This window comes from Cololabis saira, chromosome 13 (genome assembly GCF_033807715.1).
Source record: "Cololabis saira isolate AMF1-May2022 chromosome 13, fColSai1.1, whole genome shotgun sequence".
In the NCBI taxonomy this organism is placed as follows: domain Eukaryota; kingdom Metazoa; phylum Chordata; class Actinopteri; order Beloniformes; family Belonidae; genus Cololabis; species Cololabis saira.
Window position 1 is genome coordinate 47,423,784 of NC_084599.1, and position 21,727 is coordinate 47,445,510.

A 21,727-nucleotide genomic window follows, 5' to 3' on the forward strand; every position below is an offset into this window, starting at 1 on the left:
TGCTGAAATATGGAGAACACTGGAAACAGCTCCGCTCACTCAGACAAGTGCAAATTGCACTCAGCCGCAAAACTTTATGGGCGTGTTTGCTCCGGTATATCATTAGAGCAAAATCTTTTGTGAATAGGACCTTAAAGCGGGGCAAATTGCGGGCGCTAATGCAGCGCAATTCACAGCGCTATTTGCGGGCGCAATCTGTTCTTTGTAGATTTACCCCTAAGAGTCAGAAAAAACACAATGTGGCACATTTAAAAATATTTACCCCAGAAGTGATGTCTTTGGTCCTGTCTGGACCTTGAGCTGTTTCATGACAGCAGGAACACACATGTTGTATGATGGTGATGTGTGTGTGGTTCCAACAAGGGTTAGTACAAGGAGCTTTGGACAATTAACACCTGAAATACCTTCATCTGAATTGATGGTGTCTTGTCTGTTTGAGATGAACAAACTCTCCAACAAAATTCCTAAAACCCCAGTCAGTAAACTGACCTGAGAGTCTGCAGGTTGTAGTCTGGATTCTCCACCAGATCAGAAAGCTGCTTCACATCTGAATCCTGCAGCTCGTAGTTGAATCTCAGGTCCAGATGTTTCAGATGGGAGGGATTGGTCTTCAGAGCTGAGACCAGAGAAGAACAGCTGATCTCTGACAGACCGCAGCTCTGCAAACTGAACAAGGAAACTAGTGAAGAAGAACTCAGAGCAGTCAGATGGTCAGTGTGGATCAGTAGAAGATCAGCCTGATGTCTGCAGGTTAGTGTCAACACAACTTTCACATCAGATTCATCTGAACACACAACTAAAACATGTCTGACCTCAGACTCTCCAGTCTGCAGTCTGGACTCTCCAGAAATCCACACAGACGTTTCACTGCTGAATTATGCAGTCGGTTCCAGTTCAGGTCCAGAAGTTTCAGATGGGAGGAGTTGGACTTCAGAGCTGAGACCAGAGAAGAACAGCTGATCTTTGACAAACAACAGCCCTCCAGTCTGGATGAAGAATAAACGCATTCAATTGTAATTAGACATTATTTTTCTTCAAGGGAACTGACTTTGTTCTCAAGTTGATCTTCACTGGTATTTGTTTGAATCAGTGAACTGACCTCAGAGTCTTCAGTCTGCAGTCTGGACTCTCCAGAAATCCACACAGATAATTCACTCCTGAATACTGCAGCTTGTTCCCACTCAGGTCCAGATGTTTCAGATGGGAGGGGTTGGACTTCAGAGCTGAGACCAGAGAAGAACAGCTGATCTCTGACAAACAACAGCCCTCCAGTCTGGATGAAGAATAAACGCATTCAATTGTAATTAGACATTATTTTCCTTCAAGGGAACTGACTTTGTTCTCAAGTTGATCTTCACTGGTATTTGTTTGAATCAGTGAACTGACCTCAGAGTCTCCAGTCTGCAGTCTGGACTCTCCAGAAATCCACTCAGATGTTTCACTCCTGAATCATCCAGGTCCTGGTTCTGACTCAGGTCCAGATGTTTCAGGTGGGAGGGGTTGGACTTCAGAGCTGAGACCAGAGAAGAACAGCTGATCTCTGACAAACAACAGCCCTCCAGTCTGAATAAAGAAACAAGAAAATAAAAATCTATGGTATGGTTGTTTTTTTACATCATTTCACGTGACATGAAGACATGTGGTTTCTGACGGAGACGTTACAACATTTAGGTTCATTTACCAGCCGCTGACTGGATGTTACCTCATTTATTCATCATATCATATTCCGTCTGCTTTGTCACCAATTAACTTATGTTGATCAATTTTAATGCTTTGTCAGCAGTTTATGAAAATTGTCCCGTCCTTCCTGAAAACCCAGTGAACTTTTTAAAGTTCTAGAAACTTCCTGCCTTTACTTTCGTGGTGCCCTGTATAATGACAATAAAAAGTCTGAATCTGAATCTGAAAAGAGATGAAAGTTCATGAAGGCATGTTGTCCTTGAACCACGTCCTCTTCTCCGTCCTCGTCTGAACGTCTCGGTCCTCGTCTGAACGTCTCCGTCCTCGTCTGAACGTCTCCGTCCTCGTCTGAACGTCTCCGTCCTCGTCTGAACGTCTCCTTCCTCGTCTGAACGTCTCCGTCCTCGTCTGAACGTCTCCGTCCTCGTCTGAACGTCCTCATCTGAACGTCTCCGTCCTCGTCTGAACGTCTCCGTCCTCGTCTGAACGTCTCCGTCCTCGTCTGAACGTCTCCTTCCTCGTCTGAACGTCTCCTTCCTCGTCTGAACGTCTCCGTCCTCGTCTGAACGTCTCCGTCCTCGTCTGAACGTCCTCATCTGAACGTCTCCGTCCTCGTCTGAACGTCTCCGTCCTCGTCTGAACGTCTCCGTCTGAACGTCTCCGTCTTCGTCTGAACGTCTCCGTCCTCGTCTGAACGTCTCCGTCCTCGTCTGAACGTCCTCGTCTGAGCGTCTCCGTCCTCGTCTGAACGTCCTCGTCTGAGCGTCTCTGTCCTCGTCTGAACGTCCTCGTCTGAGCGTCTCTGTCCTCGTCTGAACGTCTCCGTCCTCATCTGAACGTCTCCGTCCTCATCTGAACGTCCTCATCTGAACGTCTCCGTCCTCGTCTGAACGTCCTCGTCTGAGCGTCTCTGTCCTCGTCTGAACGTCTCCGTCCTCGTCTGAACGTCCTCGTCTGAGCGTCTCTGTCCTCGTCTGAACGTCTCCGTCCTCATCTGAACGTCCTCGTCTGAGCGTCTCTGTCCTCGTCTGAACGTCTCCGTCCTCGTCTGAACGTCCTCGTCTGAGCGTCTCTGTCCTCGTCTGAACGTCTTTGTCCTCGTCTGAACGTCTCCGTCCTCGTCTGAACGTCTCCGTCCTCGTCTGAACGTCTCCGTCCTCGTCTGAGCGTCTCTGTCCTCGTCTGAACGTCTCCATCCTCGTCTGAACGTCTCCGTCCTCGTCTGAACGTCCTCGTCTGAATGTCTCCGTCCTCGTCTGAACGTCTCCGTCCTCATCTGAATGTCTCCGTCCTCGTCTGAACGTCTCCGTCCTCGTCTGAACGTCTCCGTCCTCGTCTGAACGTCTCCGTCCTCGTCTGAACGTCTCCGTCCTCGTCTGAACGTCCTCGTCTGAGCGTCTCTGTCCTCGTCTGAACGTCCTCGTCTGAGCGTCTCTGTCCTCGTCTGAACGTCTCCGTCCTCGTCTGAACGTCCTCGTCTGAGCGTCTCTGTCCTCGTCTGAACGTCTCCGTCCTCGTCTGAACGTCTCCGTCCTCGTCTGAAGGTTTCCATCCTTGTCTGACCTCAGCAGCTTCTTTCGGACCTGTCTGGTTCTGGTTCTGGTTCTGGTCCTGGTTCTGGTCCTGGTTCTGGTCCTGGTTCTGGACCAGTCTGGTTCTGTCCGACAGTCGGGACCGTGTGAATGTTCTAACAGAACGGACTGATACTTGGATCACAGCAGGTTTGTGTCCAAATGAAAAGTGACTGAATGATGATGAAGCAGCAGGAAGTTGAGAAGATAAACATCCTCACCTCCTCCATCACCTCCTCCATCACTTCCTCCATCACCTCCTCCATCACCTCCTCCATCCTCACTTCCTCCATCCTCACCTCCTCCATCCTCACGATAAACACACCTGAACCATCGATCAGAGGAGCTGATCCAGCTGTTCCAGCTGATCAAGCTGATCCAGCTGATACTGATCCAGCTGATCCAGCTGTTCCAGCTGTTCCAGCTGATCCAGCTGATACAGCTGATCCAGCTGATACTGATCCAGCTGATTTAGCTGTTCCAGCTGTTCCAGCTGTTCCAGCTGATACAGCTGATACAGTTGATCCAGCTGATACTGATCCAGCTGTTCCAGCTGTTCCAGCTGATACAGCTGTTCCAGCTGATCCAGCTGATACAGCTGATCCAGCTGATCCAGCTGATACTGATCCAGCTGATTCAGCTGTTCCAGCTGATCCAGCTGTTCCAGCTGTTCCAGCTGATCCAGCTGATACAGCTGATCCAGCTGATACTGATCCAGCTGATTCAGCTGTTCCAGCTGATCCAGCTGATCCAGCTGTTCCTGATGCAGCTGTTCCAGCTGACCCAGCTGATCCAGCTGTTCCAGCTGATCCAGCTGTTCCAGCTGATCCATCCGTTCCAGCTGATCCAGCTGTTCCAGCTGATCAATCTGTTCCAGCTGATCCAGCTGATCCAGCTGATCCTGATCCAGCTGATCCAGCTTTTCCAGCTGATACTGATCCAGCTGATTCAGCTGATCCATCTGTTCCAGCTGATCCAGCTGATCCAGCTGTTCCAGCTGATCCTGATCCAGCTGATCCAACTGGTCCAGCTGTTCCAGCAGTTCCTGATCCAGCTGATCCAGCTGATCCAGCTGTTCCAGCTGATCCTGATCCAGCTGATCCAGCTGTTCCAGCTGATCCTGATCCAGCTGATCCAGCTGTTCCTGATCCAGCTGATCCAGCTGTTCCTGATCCAGCTGATCCAGCTGTTCCAGCTGATCCTGGTCCAGCTGTTCCAGCTGTTCCTGATCCAGCTGATCCAGCTGATCCAGATGTTGAAACTACTGATGGGAGATCTCACACAAGCCCAGAAAAGTCTGTTAGAAAATTACATTTGAGCAGATTCATCTTCATGTCTGATCTAAACTGGTTTCTTTTCCTGTTTACAACCTGAGAAGAGTTAGAATTAAAACATAGTGAAATAAGCTGATTCTTCTGAGGGGTTTTAAATGAATTCTTCAGATGTTCAGCCAGAATATTTACAAAATAAACTAAATATGAGAGATTTTTGATGTTATTTTTTTTAATGTTTGTGATTAAAATTATTTTGTTACATCTTTGGAGGATTACAGCTGGATGAATGTAGAAACTTCTCCATGAACTGACCTCAGAGTCTCCAGTCTACAGTTTGGACTCTTCAGTCCATCAGACAGAACCTCCACTCCTGAATCCTTCAGGCGGCTCTGACTCAGGTCCAGTTCTGTCAGATCGGAGGGGTCGGACTTCAGAGCGGAGACAATAACTTTATAGTGAGTCTTTGAGAGTTTACGACCAACGAATCTGTGATGAGAGAAAATATGATGTCAGTTCTAATAAAATCTGTTATAAACAAACTGAAGACAAAACAGACACGTCTCATCTGCAGATGAAGGAACATGGAGTTACATTCAGGCTCCAATAATGTCAGTCATCTGATCCCCCAGTCACAATGAAAACATCTGATTCAGGAAAAATCAACTTTAACTTTCAATATTGAATGAAAATGAACAAGTGTGGAGCTTAACCTTCCTCAAGTATTCAGCTAAAGGATCTTTTAAAATATATTTACTGCTTTATTGAACCGTATATTTGTTTTTTTGTTGTTGTTTCTGTATAATTTCAATTTCAATTTTATTTATATAGCGTCTAATACAACAGATCTTGTCTCTAGACGCTTTCCAGAGATCCAGAACATGAACATAAACATAAACATAAACCCCCGAGCAATTATTACATAAACAATGGAGGTAAAAACTCCCATAGTGGGAGAAAAACCTTAAGCCAAACAGTGGCAAGAAAAATTCCCCTTTAGGAGGGAAGAAACCTGGACCAGGACCTGGATCATAAGGGGGGACCCTCCTGCCGAAGGCCAGACTGGGGGAGTCAGGGACGTCAGCAACACACAGCAGGCAGGTGGAAGCAGCAGCGGGATGACCAGAGGTGGGGGGGGGGGGGGGGGTGCGTCAGCAGCACACAGCAGACATCCACGTAGGCAGGTGGAAGCAGCAGCGGGATGACCGGGGATGGGGGGATGGGGTGAGGGGGACCGGGAACGCAGGCCAGAACGCAGCTCCCGAGGCTCCAGCCTGCAAACATGCACAAAGGAGAAAAAAAGGGGGCCGGCACAAGAAACTACAGGAACGATGGACAAAAATGATAGCTATGAGATATTTATAATAAATAAAAATGGTAATGGAGAAGAGAGGAAGGGAAGAGGAGTAGAGAAGAAGGGTGAGAGGCACCGCCCAGCGGATCATGTCGGTGCCCTGCAGTATAAGCCTATAGCAGCATATCTACAACCAAGCTATATTCAATTCAATTCAATTCAATTTTATTTATATAGCGTCTAATACAACAGAGTTGTCTCTAGACGCTTTCCAGAGACCCATACCCAGAACATGACCCCCGAGCAGTTATTACATAAACAATGGCAGGTAAAAACTCCCCTAGTGGGAGGAAAACCTTAAGCCAAACAGTGGCAAGGAAAAACTCCCCTTTAGGAGGGAAGAAACCTTGAGCAGGACCAGGCTCATAAGGGGGGACCCTCCTGCCGAGGGCCAGACTGGTGGGTCAGGGACGGCAACAGCACAGCAGGCAGGTGGAAGCAGCAACGGGATGACCAGGGGTGGGGACCGCAGGCCAGCACGCAGCTCCCGAAGCTCCGGCCCAATCAGCAAGTCCCAGGTTGGGGTGCAGGGTCAGGGAAAGACTTGTGCTCCGTAATGCAAGCTACAAGCCACCCACGACCACCTGCAGGTTCCGGTGTCCGGCAAAGGATGCTGCAACATGGACAAAAGAGAGAAAAGGGAGGAGAAGGGGGGGCCAGCACAAGAAACTACAGGAGCGACTCTGACACACTAAAGTTTACACTACCTAGAGATTTACCAACACCAGCTAGAGGTTTACTAAACACTAACTATAGGCTTTACTAAACAGAAATGTTTTAAGTTTAGTTTTAAAGGTGGAGGTGGTGTCAGCCTCCTTAACCCAGATTGGAAGTTGGTTCCATAGTAGTGGTGCCTGATAGCAGAACGCCCGCCCTCCAAATCTACATTTAGATACTCTAGGAACTACGAGTAAACCTGCACTCTGAGAACGGAGAGCTCTGACAGGAACATAAGGCACTATCAGGTCTTGCAAATAATGCGGAGCTAAGCCGTTTTGGGCTTTATACGCAAGTAATAACATTTTAAATTGGATTCTGAATTTTACGGGTAACCAATGGAGCGACGCTAACACTGGAGAGACGTGGTCTCTCCTGCTAATTCCTGTCAGTACTCGTGCTGCTGCATTTTGGATCAGCTGGAGCCTATTCAGCAAATTACTTGGACATCCTGCTAACAACACATTACAGTAATCTAGTCTAGAAGATACAAACACATGAACTAGTTTTTCTGCATCACTCTGCGAGAGGATTTTCCTAATCTTTGCAATATTACGGAGATGGAAAAAGGCTATTTTACAAACCTGATTGACATATGGTTTAAACGACAAATCCTGATCGAAAATAACACCAAGGTTTCTCACAGTTGCACTGGAAGCCATCGCAACACCATCTAATCCCTTCCTAAGATGCTCTGGACCAAGAATGATAACCTCTGTTTTATCTGAATTTAGAAGCAAGAAATTTCTGGACATCCAGTCCTTGATGTCCCTAAGACATGCCTGAAGTTTAATTAACGGTTCTGTTTCATCCGGCTTCATAGACAAGTAGAGCTGCGTATCATCAGCATAACAATGAAAGTGTATGCCGTGATTCTGGATTATACTTCCCAACGGCTGCATGTATAAACTGAACAAGATTGGCCCTAGCACTGAACCCTGCGGAACACCATAACAGACCCTTGACTGTTCTGAAGAAACCTCATGTACATGAACAAACTGGAACCTGTCAGATAGGTATGATTTAAACCAACATAGAGCTGTCCCTTTAATCCCAACAACATGCTCTAACCTGTGCAGTAAAATGCCATGATCTATAGTGTCAAAAGCAGCACTGAGGTCCAGTAGAACCAGTATGGACACTAATCCCTTATCTGAGGTCCAGTAGAACCAGTATGGACACTAATCCCTTATCTGAGGTCCAGTAGAACCAGTATGGACACTAATCCCTTATCTGAGGCCATAAGGAGGTCATTCGTGACTCGAACAAGTGCTGTCTCTGTGCTATGATGCATTCTGAACCCTGACTGAAAGATTTCAAACAGATCCTTTCTATACAAATAGTCACAAAACTGGCTTGAAATTACCTTTTCCAGAATTTTAGATACAAATGGAAGGTTGGAAATTGGCCTATAATTAGCTAAGGTGTCTGGGTCAAGAGAAGGTTTTTTAAGTAAAGGTTTAATTACTGCCACTTTGAAAACCTGTGGTACATATCCTAAGCTTAGGGATAGGTTAATTTGGTCCAGTATTGTCGCACCAATAAGAGAAAAGACATTTTTGAATAGTGAAGTCGGGATGGGGTCTGACATACATGTGGTTGACTTAGCTCTATTGACGAGTGAGGTCAGCTCAGGGAGGTCTATAGGATCAAAACAGTCTAGAGTCAAGTCAGAGCCTAGGGAAGTCGCTAAAGCTGAAGAAACGCCCACAACCGGCTGGTTGATTTCTTCTCTAATTCTTGTGATTTTACTGTTAAAGAAGCTCATAAAGTCTTCACTACTGAGAGCTGCAGGAATGCACGGCTCAACAGAGTTGTGACTCTTTGTCAGCCTGGCTACAGTGCTGAACAGAAAACGTGGGTTACTTTTGTTATCCTCTATCAACGTTGAATAATAAGCTGTTCTGGCTTTGCAAATGGCTTTTTTATATACTATTAGAATATCTTTCCATTCACGATAGGAGTCTACAGACTTACAAGAGTACCACTTCCTTTCCATTTTACGCACGTTTTGTTTCAACATGCGAATATCTGAATTATGCCAGGAAGTTAATCTCCTATGGTTGGAAATCCTCCTTTTCAAAGGAGCAACTTCATCTAAAGCTGAGTGCAACATATCAGCAGTGTTACTAACAAGAAAATCAAGATCAACATCAGAGGTAGAACCCAGGTCACTGGCCTCTATTGCTTCAGTAGAGGCTTCACTATTTTCCACTGTCGCAAGATGAGCAATGGCCTCCTTAAATTTAGCAATAGCTTCATCAGACAAACATCTGCTAAAATAATACCTCCTGTCCTGCACTTCAACATCAACAACATTAAATTCATACGTTATTAAATAATGGTCGGATAAAAGGGAGTTTACAGGTGACACCAACAGATCATCAGTTTCAACACCGTAGGTGAGAACGAGATCGAGAGTATGATCAAAACAATGCGTCAGTTTGTCCACTTTTTGTGAGATACCCATTGATTCTAGAAGAGAATTGAAAGCTAATTTAAGATTATCGCTTTCAACATCCATATGAATATTAAAATCACCCACTATGATGAATTTATCTGTACTGATCAATAATCCAGAAAGGAAATCTGGAAATTCAGACAGAAACTCTAGATAAGCGCCAGCAGGGGGCCGATACACTACCACTAACACAACTGGCTTCTCTGATTTCCAGCTTGGAAATTTCAGACTAAGCGTGAGGCTTTCAAATGTATTATAATTGCACTTAGGTTAAATTTTGGTTTGGAGACTGGAGTTATAAATTGCTGCGACTCCTCCACCTCGACCCGTGTTTCTAGGAATGTGATGATTAAAATAGCCGGGCGGAGTCGATTCATTCAAACTAACATACTCTTCCTCCTGTAACCATATTTCTGTTAAGCAGAAAACATCACTCCTACTCTCTGTAATTATATAATTTACTAACAGAGACTTGGAGCTTAACGATCGTACATTTAGTAGTCCGCATCTAATTTTTCGGTCTCTTATTGGTACCAAATGTGCATTGGTTTTAATTTTTACAAGGTTATTTTTGGTTAACACCTCCAATATGCCGTACCTGGTGAACATTTGGAGGGCGGGGAACTGCAACCACTTCTATTTTGCTAGGCACCTGGTTAGAGTTACCAGTTACATTATGTAATCCTACAGTTTTGTTGGCAGGCGTTGGTCCTCGAGAAGCAGTAGAGAAGTGTGTTAAACTACAGCTCTGCATCCTGGCCTGGACCCTGCGATGTCAGGGAGAGGGTCTAATAAAACAGGCCAAATTACTAGAGACAAGAGCAACACCAACCCGGGTGGGATGAATGCCGTCTATTCTAATCAGACCGGGCTTTCCCCAGAACGTCTCCCAATTGTCAATAAAGGCCACGTCGTTTTCTGAACACCACCGATACAACCAGCGACAGAGCGAGAGCATGCGACTAAACATGTCATCGCTGGTCAGATTGGGGAGGGGACCAGAGAAACCTACGGAGTCTGACATTGTTTTGGCGTAGTTACACACCGAGACAATATTAATTTTAGTTACTTCCGACTGGCGAAGACGGGAGTCGTTAGCTCCAACATGGATGATAACTTTACCGTATTTACGATTACTCTTTGCCAGTAGCTTCAAATTTGCCTCAATGTCGCCCGCTCTGGCCCCCAGGATACACCTAACTATGGTCGCTGGAGTCAGCCTCACATGCCTGACTATGGAGTCGCCAATCACCATGGTCGGCTTCTCAACAGGTGTGTCGCTGAGTGGGGAAAATCTGTTAGACACATGAAGCGGGTGGTGGTGTTCCGTGAGCCCTTTAAGACTACGCTTCCTCCGAACCGTCATCCAGCCGCCCTGACTGGCCGGCTGCTCGGGAGCTGCAGGGGAGCGGCTAGCAGCTGCTACAGGCCGGTCTGCCGCTAGCTTAGCCTGGTTAGCTGAGGAGCTATGGTCAAATTGGCAGAACCGGACCTCTAACTGACTGAGCCTCGCCTCCAGCCCTGCAAATAAACTACACTTCAAGCACTTACCGTCTTCACTAAAGGAGGCAGAGGAATAGCTAAACATTTCACACACTGAGCAGGAAAGAGGTGAAATGGTGGGAGACGGAGAGCCCATGCTAAGATGCTAACGGAGGCTACATGAATTCTAAGAGAGAAAGCATGCAGGTATTGAGGGAGATGGAAAAAGCAAATGAACTCAACAACTTTTTTAAACGGTTTGACTGTATAGTGAGTGATGATGCAGAAGTATGTTGTGACACTTTAATGTCATCATGTGATGCAACAGACAGAATTGTGATCGATCCCAGTGTTGTGGCTAAGGTTTTCAAAACATTACATACTAAAAAGGCGTGTGGGCCGGATGGCATCTCAGCACTTCTTTTGAAAACCTTTGCCGATGAGTTGACTCCAGCCTGGAGCCCTTTGTTTCAAGTCTCTGTCGACACACACAACATTCCCGTAATATGGAAAAAAGCTGTAATTATCCCAGTCCCTAAGAAACCTTGTCCGCAGGAGAATAATGATTTTAGACCGGTAGCATTAACGTCGACTGTGATGAAAGCACTTGAACGCATCGTGGTTGGGAAGCTACAGGGTGAGGTTGAACACCTTTTAGATCCCTGCCAATTTGCTTACAAGCACGGCTTAGGCACTGGTGATGCTTTAAACACCATATTACATTTAATTATAAAACATCTCGAAAATTCCAGAGCCTATGCAAGACTTCTGATCATGGATTTTACATCTGCTTTTAATACCATAATCCCTCACATCCTTTTAAACAAGCTGGAGCAGATGAACGTGAATCCTTACATAATTAAATGGTATTTTTCTTTTCTTACAGACAGGCAGCAGCAGGTTAAAATCAATTCAACCCTCTCCGAAGTTCAGGTGATTAACACGGGCGATCCACAGGGTTGCGTCAGTTCGCCGATTGTATTCACATTATATACTAATGATTGTAGGAACCATCACCTTGATAATTATGTTTTTAAATTCTCTGACGTCACGGCCATACTGAGTCTACTGACAGTGGACTCAGATATCGCTGTGTACAAGTCAGAGGTAGAAAGATGTGTGCAGTGGTGCGAGAAGCATAATTTGATTTTAAATGTTAAGAAAACAAAATAAATGCTGTTTGATCCCAGGTCTGTTGGTGATCACAGCCTCGTCTTTCTGAATGAGGAGAGGGTTGAACAGGTTACAGTACACAAATACTTGGGCATTTATTTTGATTCTAAGTTACAGTGGGCTCATCATGTAGATTATGTTTGTTCAAGGATCAGCCAGCGCCTATACATTTTGCGCAGGCTCAGGGTTCATGGAGTGGATAAAGATGTTATGTTGTTGTTCTACAGAGCAGCCATAGAAACTATCATCCGCTATGGCATTACAACTTGGTTTGGCAACCTGACCATTAAATATAAAGTACAACTCCAAAATCTGATCAAAAGGGCAGGGAAAATAATTGGTATGCTGCCTCCATCATCCCTGCAAGAGATATTTGAACAAACCCTTATGAAGGAAGGTCAAAAAATCATCTCAGACCCAAATCACATCCTGCACAGGGAATATGAGTTGATGCCTGCCTTCAGGCAGAAGGTATGGGTTGCCAAGCTGTGAACTCAATAGATTTAAATTCTCTTTTATTCCATTATCAATCAAGTTACTCAATAACAGGAAATGAGGTGTGTGTGTGTGTGTGTGTGTGTGTGTGTGTGTGTATGTGTGTGTGTGTGTGTGTGTGTGTGTGTGTGTGTGTGTGTGTGTGTGTGTGTGTGTGTGTGTGTGTGTGTGTGTGTGTGTGTGTGTGTGTGTGTGTGTGTGTGTGTGGGAAGGGCGGAATGTGCAATAACGTGTGCTGCTGTATGTATAGAGGGATGTGCATTAATGATTATGCTGCTATATGTGTAGAGGGAAGTGCAATAATGTTGCTGTAGCAAGGTATTTTTTGTGTAGAGGTGTTTTTTCAGGACATTGCGAGGGGGCATGCAAAGAGCGGGGGGATATGTATGGAGCCAAATCAAGGCCAAAAGTTTTGCTAATTTGAAAATAAAATTTGAACCTGAAAATTCTTTTTTACAGTTTCAATTTTATTTTTTTCAGTATCGGATCTTTTTTTCAGTTTCAAATCTTTTTATTTCAGTTTCAAATCTTTTTTTCAGTTTCAAATGTTTTTTTTTCAGTTTCACGTCTTTTCTTTTTCAGTTTCACTTCTTTTTTTTCAGTTTCAAATTTTTTTTTCAGGTTCAGACTTTTGGCCCCGATCTGGCGTGGGGGGCGTGGCATCAACTGAGAGGGGCGTGGCATCATGAGTGACAGCAGAACAGAGAAGGCGGGGGACGTTCCTCAGTCATGTTGCCTTCAGGAAACGTAGGTTGCTAAAGATATCAGTAGAAGTTTGATTCAACACTGTATATACACCATATTCCCGTGATTGGCAGTGGAAAAAACGGATACTAGTGACACATTTCTGTTTAAAAAGCTGTTTTAAACCGTACTTGGTATTATGTGGAAGTGGGAAATGTCAAACTTTAAAGTGTGGCTGTTGAACTGTACAGTCTGGCATAGTTTATTGCTTTTATACTGCGATTGGTGCCAAGTACGGTCTAAAACAGCTTTTCAAACAGAAATGTGTCACTAATATCAGTTTTTTCCACTGCCAATCACGTGAATATAGTATATATACAGTGTTGAATCATACTTCTACTGATAACTTCTGCAATCTACGATTCCTGAAGGCAACATGACTGAGGAACGTCCCCCGCCTTCTCTGTTTTGCTGTCACTCATGATGCCACGCCCCTCTCAGTTGATGCCACGCCCCCCACGCCAGATCGGGGCCAAAAGTCTGAACCTGAAAAAAAAATTTGAAAATGAAAAAAAAGAAGTGAAACTGAAAAAAAAGACGTGAAACTGAAAATAAAAAATTGAAACTGAAAAAAAGATTTGAAACTGAAATAAAAAGATTTGAAACTGAAAAAAAGATCTGATACTGAAAAAAATAAAATTGAAACTGTAAAAAAGAATTTTCAGGTTCAAAATTTATTTTCAAATTAGCAAAACTTTTGGCCTTGATTTGGCTCCATAGATATGACGATGTGTTTTTGTTTATTGTGATTTTATATGTTTTGTTATATATGTGGTGCCTGGAGTCTCTAGTTTTTGTCCAAGACAAATTTCTCTCAAGAGAGACAATAAAGATTATCCTTATCCTTAACGGACAGAAAATGTATCGGTGATTGGTGACAGTGAAAGTTACGGAAGAGAAAATGAGCAAGTGTTGAAATAAAGACAGTAATGTACCAGATATGGTACTATTTTACCAGAAAACAATCTAAGTTTTAGACAAAAAAGTCGGGAGAGATCTGAGCCTGCACACCATGCAGCAGCAACAGACCGCAACACCAGGAAGTGACGCGATGCGTGACGCAGTACGTTACCCAATCAGCAAGCGAGCAACAGCAGACATATACATACAATATACACAGTATATTGTGTTCAGTCATTTTTGCAGATCACACAAATATATTTTGTTCTGGAAAAAACTTACAGGAGCTATTGGACAAGGTCACATCTGAATTATATAAGTTAAAAAGGTGGTTTGATAAAAATAAATTGTCGTTAAATCTGGCTAAAACTAAACTAATGTTATTTAGTAATTATAAGATAGTGTTATGTCTGGTAGTTTACAGACATACACTGTCACCTTAAGAACTATTTTCTGGTTACAACACTCCCCGGTTCCGGTTTACGGCAGTCTGTGTTTTACATGCTTTGTGTGGTTCAAGAATAAATGGAGTCACGTCAACTCCGACTTGAGTTACGTGTCACGTTATCTTTTGCAACATAACATTGGCGACGAGAGATGGCTGAAGCTTGTTCCTTACCACCACCCGCTCCGTTCCTGGCCCTCCCAGGCGAACCACCGGTCCTGTGGCACCGCTGGATCTCCGCGTTCGAGACATACATCCTGGCTGCCGGCTTGATGGACGTGTCCAGCGGGAGGAAACGTGCACTGCTGCTGCACTGCTTGGGAACTGAGGGACAGCGGGTGTTCGGAACACTCGGCGACGCACCGTCATACTCCCTGGCCGTGGAGTTACTGAAAGGACATTTCGCGGCTCCACAAAGCGCTCTGCTCCGCCGGGTCCTGTTCCGGCGGCGACATCAAAGGCCAGGGGAAACAGTGGCTCAGTACGTGGCGGACCTTCGGGGTTTGGCTAATTCCTGTAAGTTTGGAGGACTTCGGGACGAAATGGTCAGAGACCAACTGATTTTGCACACGAGCTGCAACAAAATAAGGGAAAGACTGTTGCTGGAAAATGATGATCTGACTTTACTGGAGCAGCAATAAACCTCGCGGTTCAGGTTGAATCTGCGCTGGAGTGTGCGGCAAGCTTCTCTACTCCCCCGCCCTCACAGACACAGGCAGCGGGCGCGCTCACCTCACAGACGCCCCTCCTTCATGTGAGCGCTGACAGCGGGGAGGAGAACATCCTACTAGCCGCTCGGCCCCGCGATCACTACCAACAGCAATGTGGTAACTGTGGCTCTTCTGCACACAACTCAAGAGCCCAGAACTGCCCTGCCCGTGGTAAAACCTGCTCCAACTGCGGAAAATTAAATCACTTCCACAAAGTCTGCAGGTCTGCCCCAGCTCGAGCCTCTCAGCCACCCACTAACACCACAGTCATCCACAACGTGAGCTCAGGACGAGCACCGTTCAAAACGTGCTCGGTAATGGTTGGAGATGTCACTCTGCCCCTCCTCCTAGACACAGGAGCCACAGTGTCTCTCCTGAACCTGGCGACTGTTACACAGTTTTTCCCCTGCGAGCCACTTGGACCGCCCACCACCACCCTGCGTGGTTACGCCGACTCCAAAATTGACATTGTGGGCTCCCTTCAGCTGCCCGTAAAATACGGGGATAAGACACTGCCAGTTTTTAGGTTCAATGTTGCATGCCACGGGACCAACCTCCTGGGCCTCGACCTCTTCACCAGCCTCGGTTTCACCCTGCTGGACACCACCGGCTCAGAGATCAACGCCGTTGTCATCCCCTGGCAGCAACAGTGGCCAACGCTGTTCAGCGGGGAGGGTTGCCTCGTGGGTTTCGCCCACCAGCCCCTGTTGGACCCGACTGTCATACAGCCCCTCCGTCATTCTCCCCTGGCCCTCCGTGATGACATCTCTGCTCAGCTGTAGGGTATGCTGGATGACGACATCATCGAGCAGGTGAACACGTCACCCTGGATCTCCAACTTGGGGGTGGCCAGGAAGAAGAATGGGGGGCTGCGACTCTGCGTGGACCTTCGAGCGGTGAACAAGGCCATCATCCCCCACAAATACCCCCTGCCAACCACAGAGGAGCTCACCGCCCAGTTCCACGGGTCCACCGTTTTTTCAAAACTGGACCTCCGCCAGGGTTACCTCCAGGTGCCACTGCACCCCGAGAGCCGCAACCTCACCGCTTTCATCACCCACAGAGGGGTGTTCCGCTACAAACGCATGGCGTTTGGGCTAAGCTCCGCCCCCAGCTGCTACTAGAAAATTATGGCCTCCGTCTTCACAGGTATAACGGGTGTGGCCATCTACCTGGATGACATTGTGGTTCACGCGGCCATGATCGAGGGACACGATGAGCGCCTGCACAGGGTGTTCAGTGCAATGGCCAAGCATCACCTCACACTCAATGGCGAGAAGTATGTCTTCGCTGCCCCAGCCATTGACTTTGTCGGGTTCCGCCTCTCAGCGGGTGGCATGTACCCGCTCCACTCTGTGACGACCCTCTTTACCTTCCTGCCTTGTGGCTGGTCTTCTCCCTTGCAGGTAGCAGTGGGAGGAGCTGAGGGTCATCAGAGAAGTGGCAGCACCTGTTGCTCAATGAGCCTTTAAAAAGCTCTGTCTGCTCACTTCTCCCCTCTCTCTCATCCCTGAGGCAGCATTTTGTTTGTGGTTTGGGTTTGCTTTAGTTTTACACCTTACACACATACACCCACTCACTTACACCACTGATCTACTGACTACACACGCCATACTTAATTAAGGTTCTTCTTTTAGGTTTATTATTTAATAAAAAACATTTTTGATTGGCTTTCCTTGTGTTGCGTTTCCCTCTTTGTCATGGCCGTGCGGCCCGGTTCGTGACAACTCAAACACAGAGTTCATCCACCGTGTCCCAGAGCCAACCTCAGCCGCTCAGGTGGCCTCTTTCCTGGGCATGACGGCGTATTACTGAAGTCCCAGCTCACCTCTGCACCGGTCCTGGCGCACTTCGACCTGGTCAGCCCCACCTTCGTCACGTGCGACTCCTCTGCCCTCGCCGTCGGCGCGGTGATGTCCCAGCTGCAGGGGGGCGTCGAGAGACTGATCGCCTTCGCCTCGCGGGCTCTCAGCCCCACAGAACAGAGGTACTTGGTGGGGGAGCGGGAGGCCTTAGCGTGCCTCTGGGCTTGTGAGCGCTGGCATATGTACCTTTACGGGCGTACATTCACACTGAGGACCGACCACCAGGCCCTCACTACCCTCCTGGCAACGTCAGGCACCGGCCACAAACCGCTCCGCCTCCATCGTTGGGCTGACCGACTGCAGCAGTACAACTTCCGCCTGCAGTTCACGCCAGGCCGCGGCAACGTGGTGGCTGACCTGCTGTCACGTGCGATCCCTAGCCCACCCACAGCCCAACCTTTGGCCCCCGACCGGGACCAGGCTGAACAGGACCTCATCCAGCTCCTCCACACACCCCTCCACGAGACAGTGTCGCTCCAGGAGCTTCAGGACGCCTCAGCGGATGACCCCGTCCTGTCCACACTCTTTACCTACATCAGGCAAGGCTTGCCTGGGAGGGTACCCGACGAGCTGCTTCCCTATCACAGGGAGGAGTTGTCGTGCTGGAACGACACCTGTGTTGCCTGTGGGCTCTGCACTGTGGTCCCTGTTGACCTCCGGGCGCGTGTCCTTGCTATGGCGCACGAGGGTCACCTGGGCATAGTCAGGCTCAAACAGAGGTGCCGTGATGTCGTGTGGTGGCCGGGCATCGACAGGGAAATAGAGGCCCTGGTTAGGGACTGCACTGCTTGCCTTCTTAGCGGCAAGACCAGGGCCCCGGCCCCACCCCCACCCATGCAGCCGTTAGACTGGCCGTCACAGCCCTGGGAGAACTTGCAGCTTGACATCTGTGGTGAGCTGCATGGGGTGCCGCACCATCAGAGGTTCCTCGTCGTGGTTTACGACCTCCACTCTAAGTGGCCGGAGGTGGCACCCACGGGCTCCGTCACGTCCAAGGTGCTCATTGACATTCTGGAGTCTCTGTTCGCACGTTGGGGCTTACCCCGGAGGATCACAACTGACAATGGGCCCCAAATGATCTCCCATGAACTGTCCTCGTACCTGGCGGGGAAAGGGATTCGCCACATCCGCACGGCGTTCTACAACCCGACGGCGAACGGGGGGGTGAAACGTTTAAATCAAACGCTGAAAAATGGGATCAGGGCTCATTTGGCACAAGGGTGCACACTCACCACCAGTCTCCTACAGACGCTGTGCACTATCGGGCCACCCGACACGCCACCACTGGAGTCTCCCCAGCCTCCCTCATGCTGGGGCGGGAGCTCCAGCTGCGTCTGGATAGGCTCTGCCCCACACTGGCTCAAGTCCCAGTGCACCCAGTTCAAGCCGCAGTCACTACCTGTCAACGTCAGATGAAGGACCACTTCGACAGGACCCGACGGGTTAGACCACCTCCCATCGCTGTCTCGGATTGGGTCAGGATCCGACGACCTCATCGTGGCGACAAGCTCCAGTCGTTCTGGTCAGACCCTGTCCAGGTTACCAAACGGCTTGGCCCAGCTTCCTTCAGGTTAGCCGACGGCACTCGCTGGCATGCTAACCGCCTGCGTAAGGTGCAGGCCCCACCGGCGCCCGGACTGGATGTGCCAGCCGTTACAGCCCTGCCGGCTGCACAGTTCGATGTGGCAGCTGCCCCAGCTGTCCAAGCACAGGCCGCAGTCGAAGAGCGGCCACCAGACATTGCTGCTGCACCCGAGGGTCGCCCAGCTCGGGCTCGCACCAGGCCTAAACACCTGGGGGATTTTGAGACTGAGTATCACACCTAGGTTGTGTGAAGGGGGGGGGGGAAATGTTATGTCTGGTAGTTTACAGACATACACTGTCACCTTAAGAACTGTATTCTGGTTACGACACTCCCCGGTTCCGGTTTACGGCAGTCTGTGTTTTACATGCTTTCATGTGTGGTTCAAGAATAAATGGAGTCACGTCAACTCCGACTTGAGTTACCTGTCACGTTATCTTTTGCATCATAACAGATAGATAATCAGGTAAAAATACAGTTAGATGCTGTTGAAATTGAAAGAGTTTCAGAAAACAAATTTCTTGTGGTAATAATCGATGATAGAATTAGCTGGAAATCTCATATAAAATATACACATAACAAATTATCTAGAAGTGTCAGTTTTAAATAAAGCTAAGCACTTATTAAATTATAACTCACTACGCATGCTATACTGTTCCCTGGTTTTGCCATACTTGAACTACTGTACAGAGGTCTGGGAAAATACTTATAAATGATCACTGAATGTATTAACTATACTCCAAAAACGAGCTATAAGAATAATACATAATTCTGGATATAGAGATCATACTAATAGACTATTTACAAATTCATATCTTTTAAAATTTAAAGATATTATTGAATATTAAAGCTGCAAGCAGTGATGAACGGGCCCTCGCACTCACGGCCACCGCCCCCCATAAGCATATCAGAAATGACACCACCCACGACTTCCTATGTCAAACCATTCAAAAGTTATAGCAGAAAAAAGGGACAACCAATCAGAAGAAGGGGCGGGGCTAATTCAGGCCAATGAAGGTCAAGGACTCCATACAGAATCTGATGACACCAGCCACCCCTCTCTATGTCAAACCATTCAAAAGCTAAAGCAGAAAATCGGGACAACCAATCAGAAGAAGGGGCGGGGCTAATTAAGGCCAAAGAAGCTTAAGAACTCATTACAGAATCCCATGACACCACCCACGACTTCCTATGTCAAACCATTAAAAAGTTATAGCAGAAAATCGGGACAACCAATCAGAAGAAGGGGCGGGGCTAATTAAGGCCAACGAAGCTCAAGGACTCCATAACGAATCTGATGACACCACCCACGACTCTCTATGTCAAACCATTCAAAAGTTTTTTTTTTTTTTTTTTTTTTTTTTAACCTTTATTTTACCAGGAAAATCCCTTGAGACTGAATCTCTTTTACGAGGGAGACCTGGCCAAGAGGCTTAACTGGTGCAACAACAATAAAATCAATTTAACAACAACAACAACAACAACAAACAGTGCAAACAACATTACAATACCTTACATTAAAAATAGCAGGTGCACATTTCTGTTAGTTTCTGTTTGAGAAGAACCTTGAATTCACCCAAGGAGATGAGTCCAGAAAGTTTAAGACAGTTCTGAATGTTATTCCAGGACCAGGGAGCAGCGTAGGAGAAGGCTGCTTTGCCAAGTTCTGTATGAATCCTGGGGACTTTATACAGCTTCCGTGTGGAAGAGCGGGAGCTGTACACACTATGAACTGGAGACAACAAGTTGGACAGATATGTGGGGAGTTTATTCAGAATGGCTTTGTAAATAAAAATAATCCAATGTTGTTGTCTCCTTAGGGTCAGTGAGGGCCAGGAGACCAGAGAATAGAGAACACAGTGATGTGTCCTAAACGCTGAGTTGGTAATGAAACGCAAAGCACTGTGATAAACTGTATGAAGGTAATGAAGTTTTGAGGAGGCAGCATGCATATAAATAATGTCCCCGTAGTCCAGAGTGCTTAAAAAAGTTGCCTGTACCAGCTTTTTCTTGGCAACAATGTTAAAACAGGTTTTGTTTCTATAATAAAACCCCAGCAAAGCCCTCAGTTTCTTTACCAGATGAGACACATGTTCTGAAAATGACAGTTTGTCATCCAACCAGATACCCAGGTATTTATATGATGGTACTCTTTCAATAGTTTCTCCTCCTGTAGTTTGTATACCAGGATGGATGGTGTTGGTTGAACGGGTTCTGGTAAAAGTCATAAATTTGGTCTTTTTGGCGTTGAGGACCAACTTTAGTTCAGTCAGTGATGTCTGGAGCTGTTCAAAAGCAGACTGGAGATCATTGATGACTTGGGAAAGAGAGGGGGCGATCGAATGAATAACTGTGTCATCTGCGTAAAGATGGATTTTTGCACTGTTCAGATTCCTCCCAATGTCATTAATAAAAACTGTAAATAGGACAGGAGCCAAAACAGAACCTTGACGGACCCCATTGGAAATTGTGATAAAGTCTGACTGGTGCCCATCTGTAGCTACACATTGGGTCCTGTCTGTAAGATAATTCCTGAACCAGTGAACCGCTGGGTCAGAAAAGCCAATATCTTTGAGTTTTTTAAGCAGTAATCCATGGTTAACAGAATCAAAAGCCTTGGTTAAATCAATAAACAGTACAGCACAGTGTTTCTTCTGGTCTAAAGCATTACAGATGTCATTAAGCACAGACATCGTTGCAGTTAAAAGTTATAGCAGAAAATCGGGACAACCAATCAGAAGAAGGGGCGGGGCTAATTAAGGCCAAGGACTCCATACAGAGTCCCATGACACCACCCACAACTTCCTATGTCAAACCATTCAAAAGTTATGGCAGAGAAAAGTATTCTAGGGGGCGCTGTTGAGCCGTTAGACCACGCCCATTAATGCAAACCATGAAATATCAAGTCTGTCTTGCATGTAAAATTTGGTGACTTTTGGAGAACTATCAAATATGGACCAATCAGATTTCAAAATGGCCGACTTCCTGTTCGGTTTCGGCCATGGCTCCAAGAGACTTTTCTTTAAGTTGTGCCATGATACAGGGGTGTAGCGATTTTCGTGCATGTACATCAAACCGTATCGTGGGGCTTGAGGCACAAAGTTTTCCGGGGGGCGCTGTTGAGCCATTTTGCCATGCCCATTAATACAAACCATGAAATATTAAATTTTTCGCCAGGCCTGGCTTGCATGCAAAATTTGGTGCCTTTTGGGGAACTATCAAATATGGACCAATCAGATGAAGGGGGGGTGCGCTTGTTGGCGTCTAGCGTCGCCAC

General features: G+C 46.8%; 1 protein-coding gene across 2 annotated transcripts in view; it reads right to left on the reverse strand.

Annotated features, from left to right (window-relative positions):
• LOC133458738 (protein NLRC5-like) overlaps positions 1 to 21,727 on the reverse strand; it is a 145,858-nt gene that overhangs the window by 90,467 nt on the left and 33,664 nt on the right. Inside the window, exons 7-11 of one of the 2 annotated variants that reach the window (XM_061738941.1) lie at positions 4,838 to 5,011; positions 1,387 to 1,563; positions 1,100 to 1,273; positions 813 to 986; positions 490 to 666 (exon numbers count right to left, since the gene is read on the reverse strand). In XM_061738941.1, the coding sequence (XP_061594925.1) occupies positions 490 to 666; positions 813 to 986; positions 1,100 to 1,273; positions 1,387 to 1,563; positions 4,838 to 5,011 (876 nt within the window). The remainder of the gene's footprint in view (positions 1 to 489; positions 667 to 812; positions 987 to 1,099; positions 1,274 to 1,386; positions 1,564 to 4,837; positions 5,012 to 21,727) is intronic. The other variant, XM_061738942.1, reaches the window with a different exon arrangement.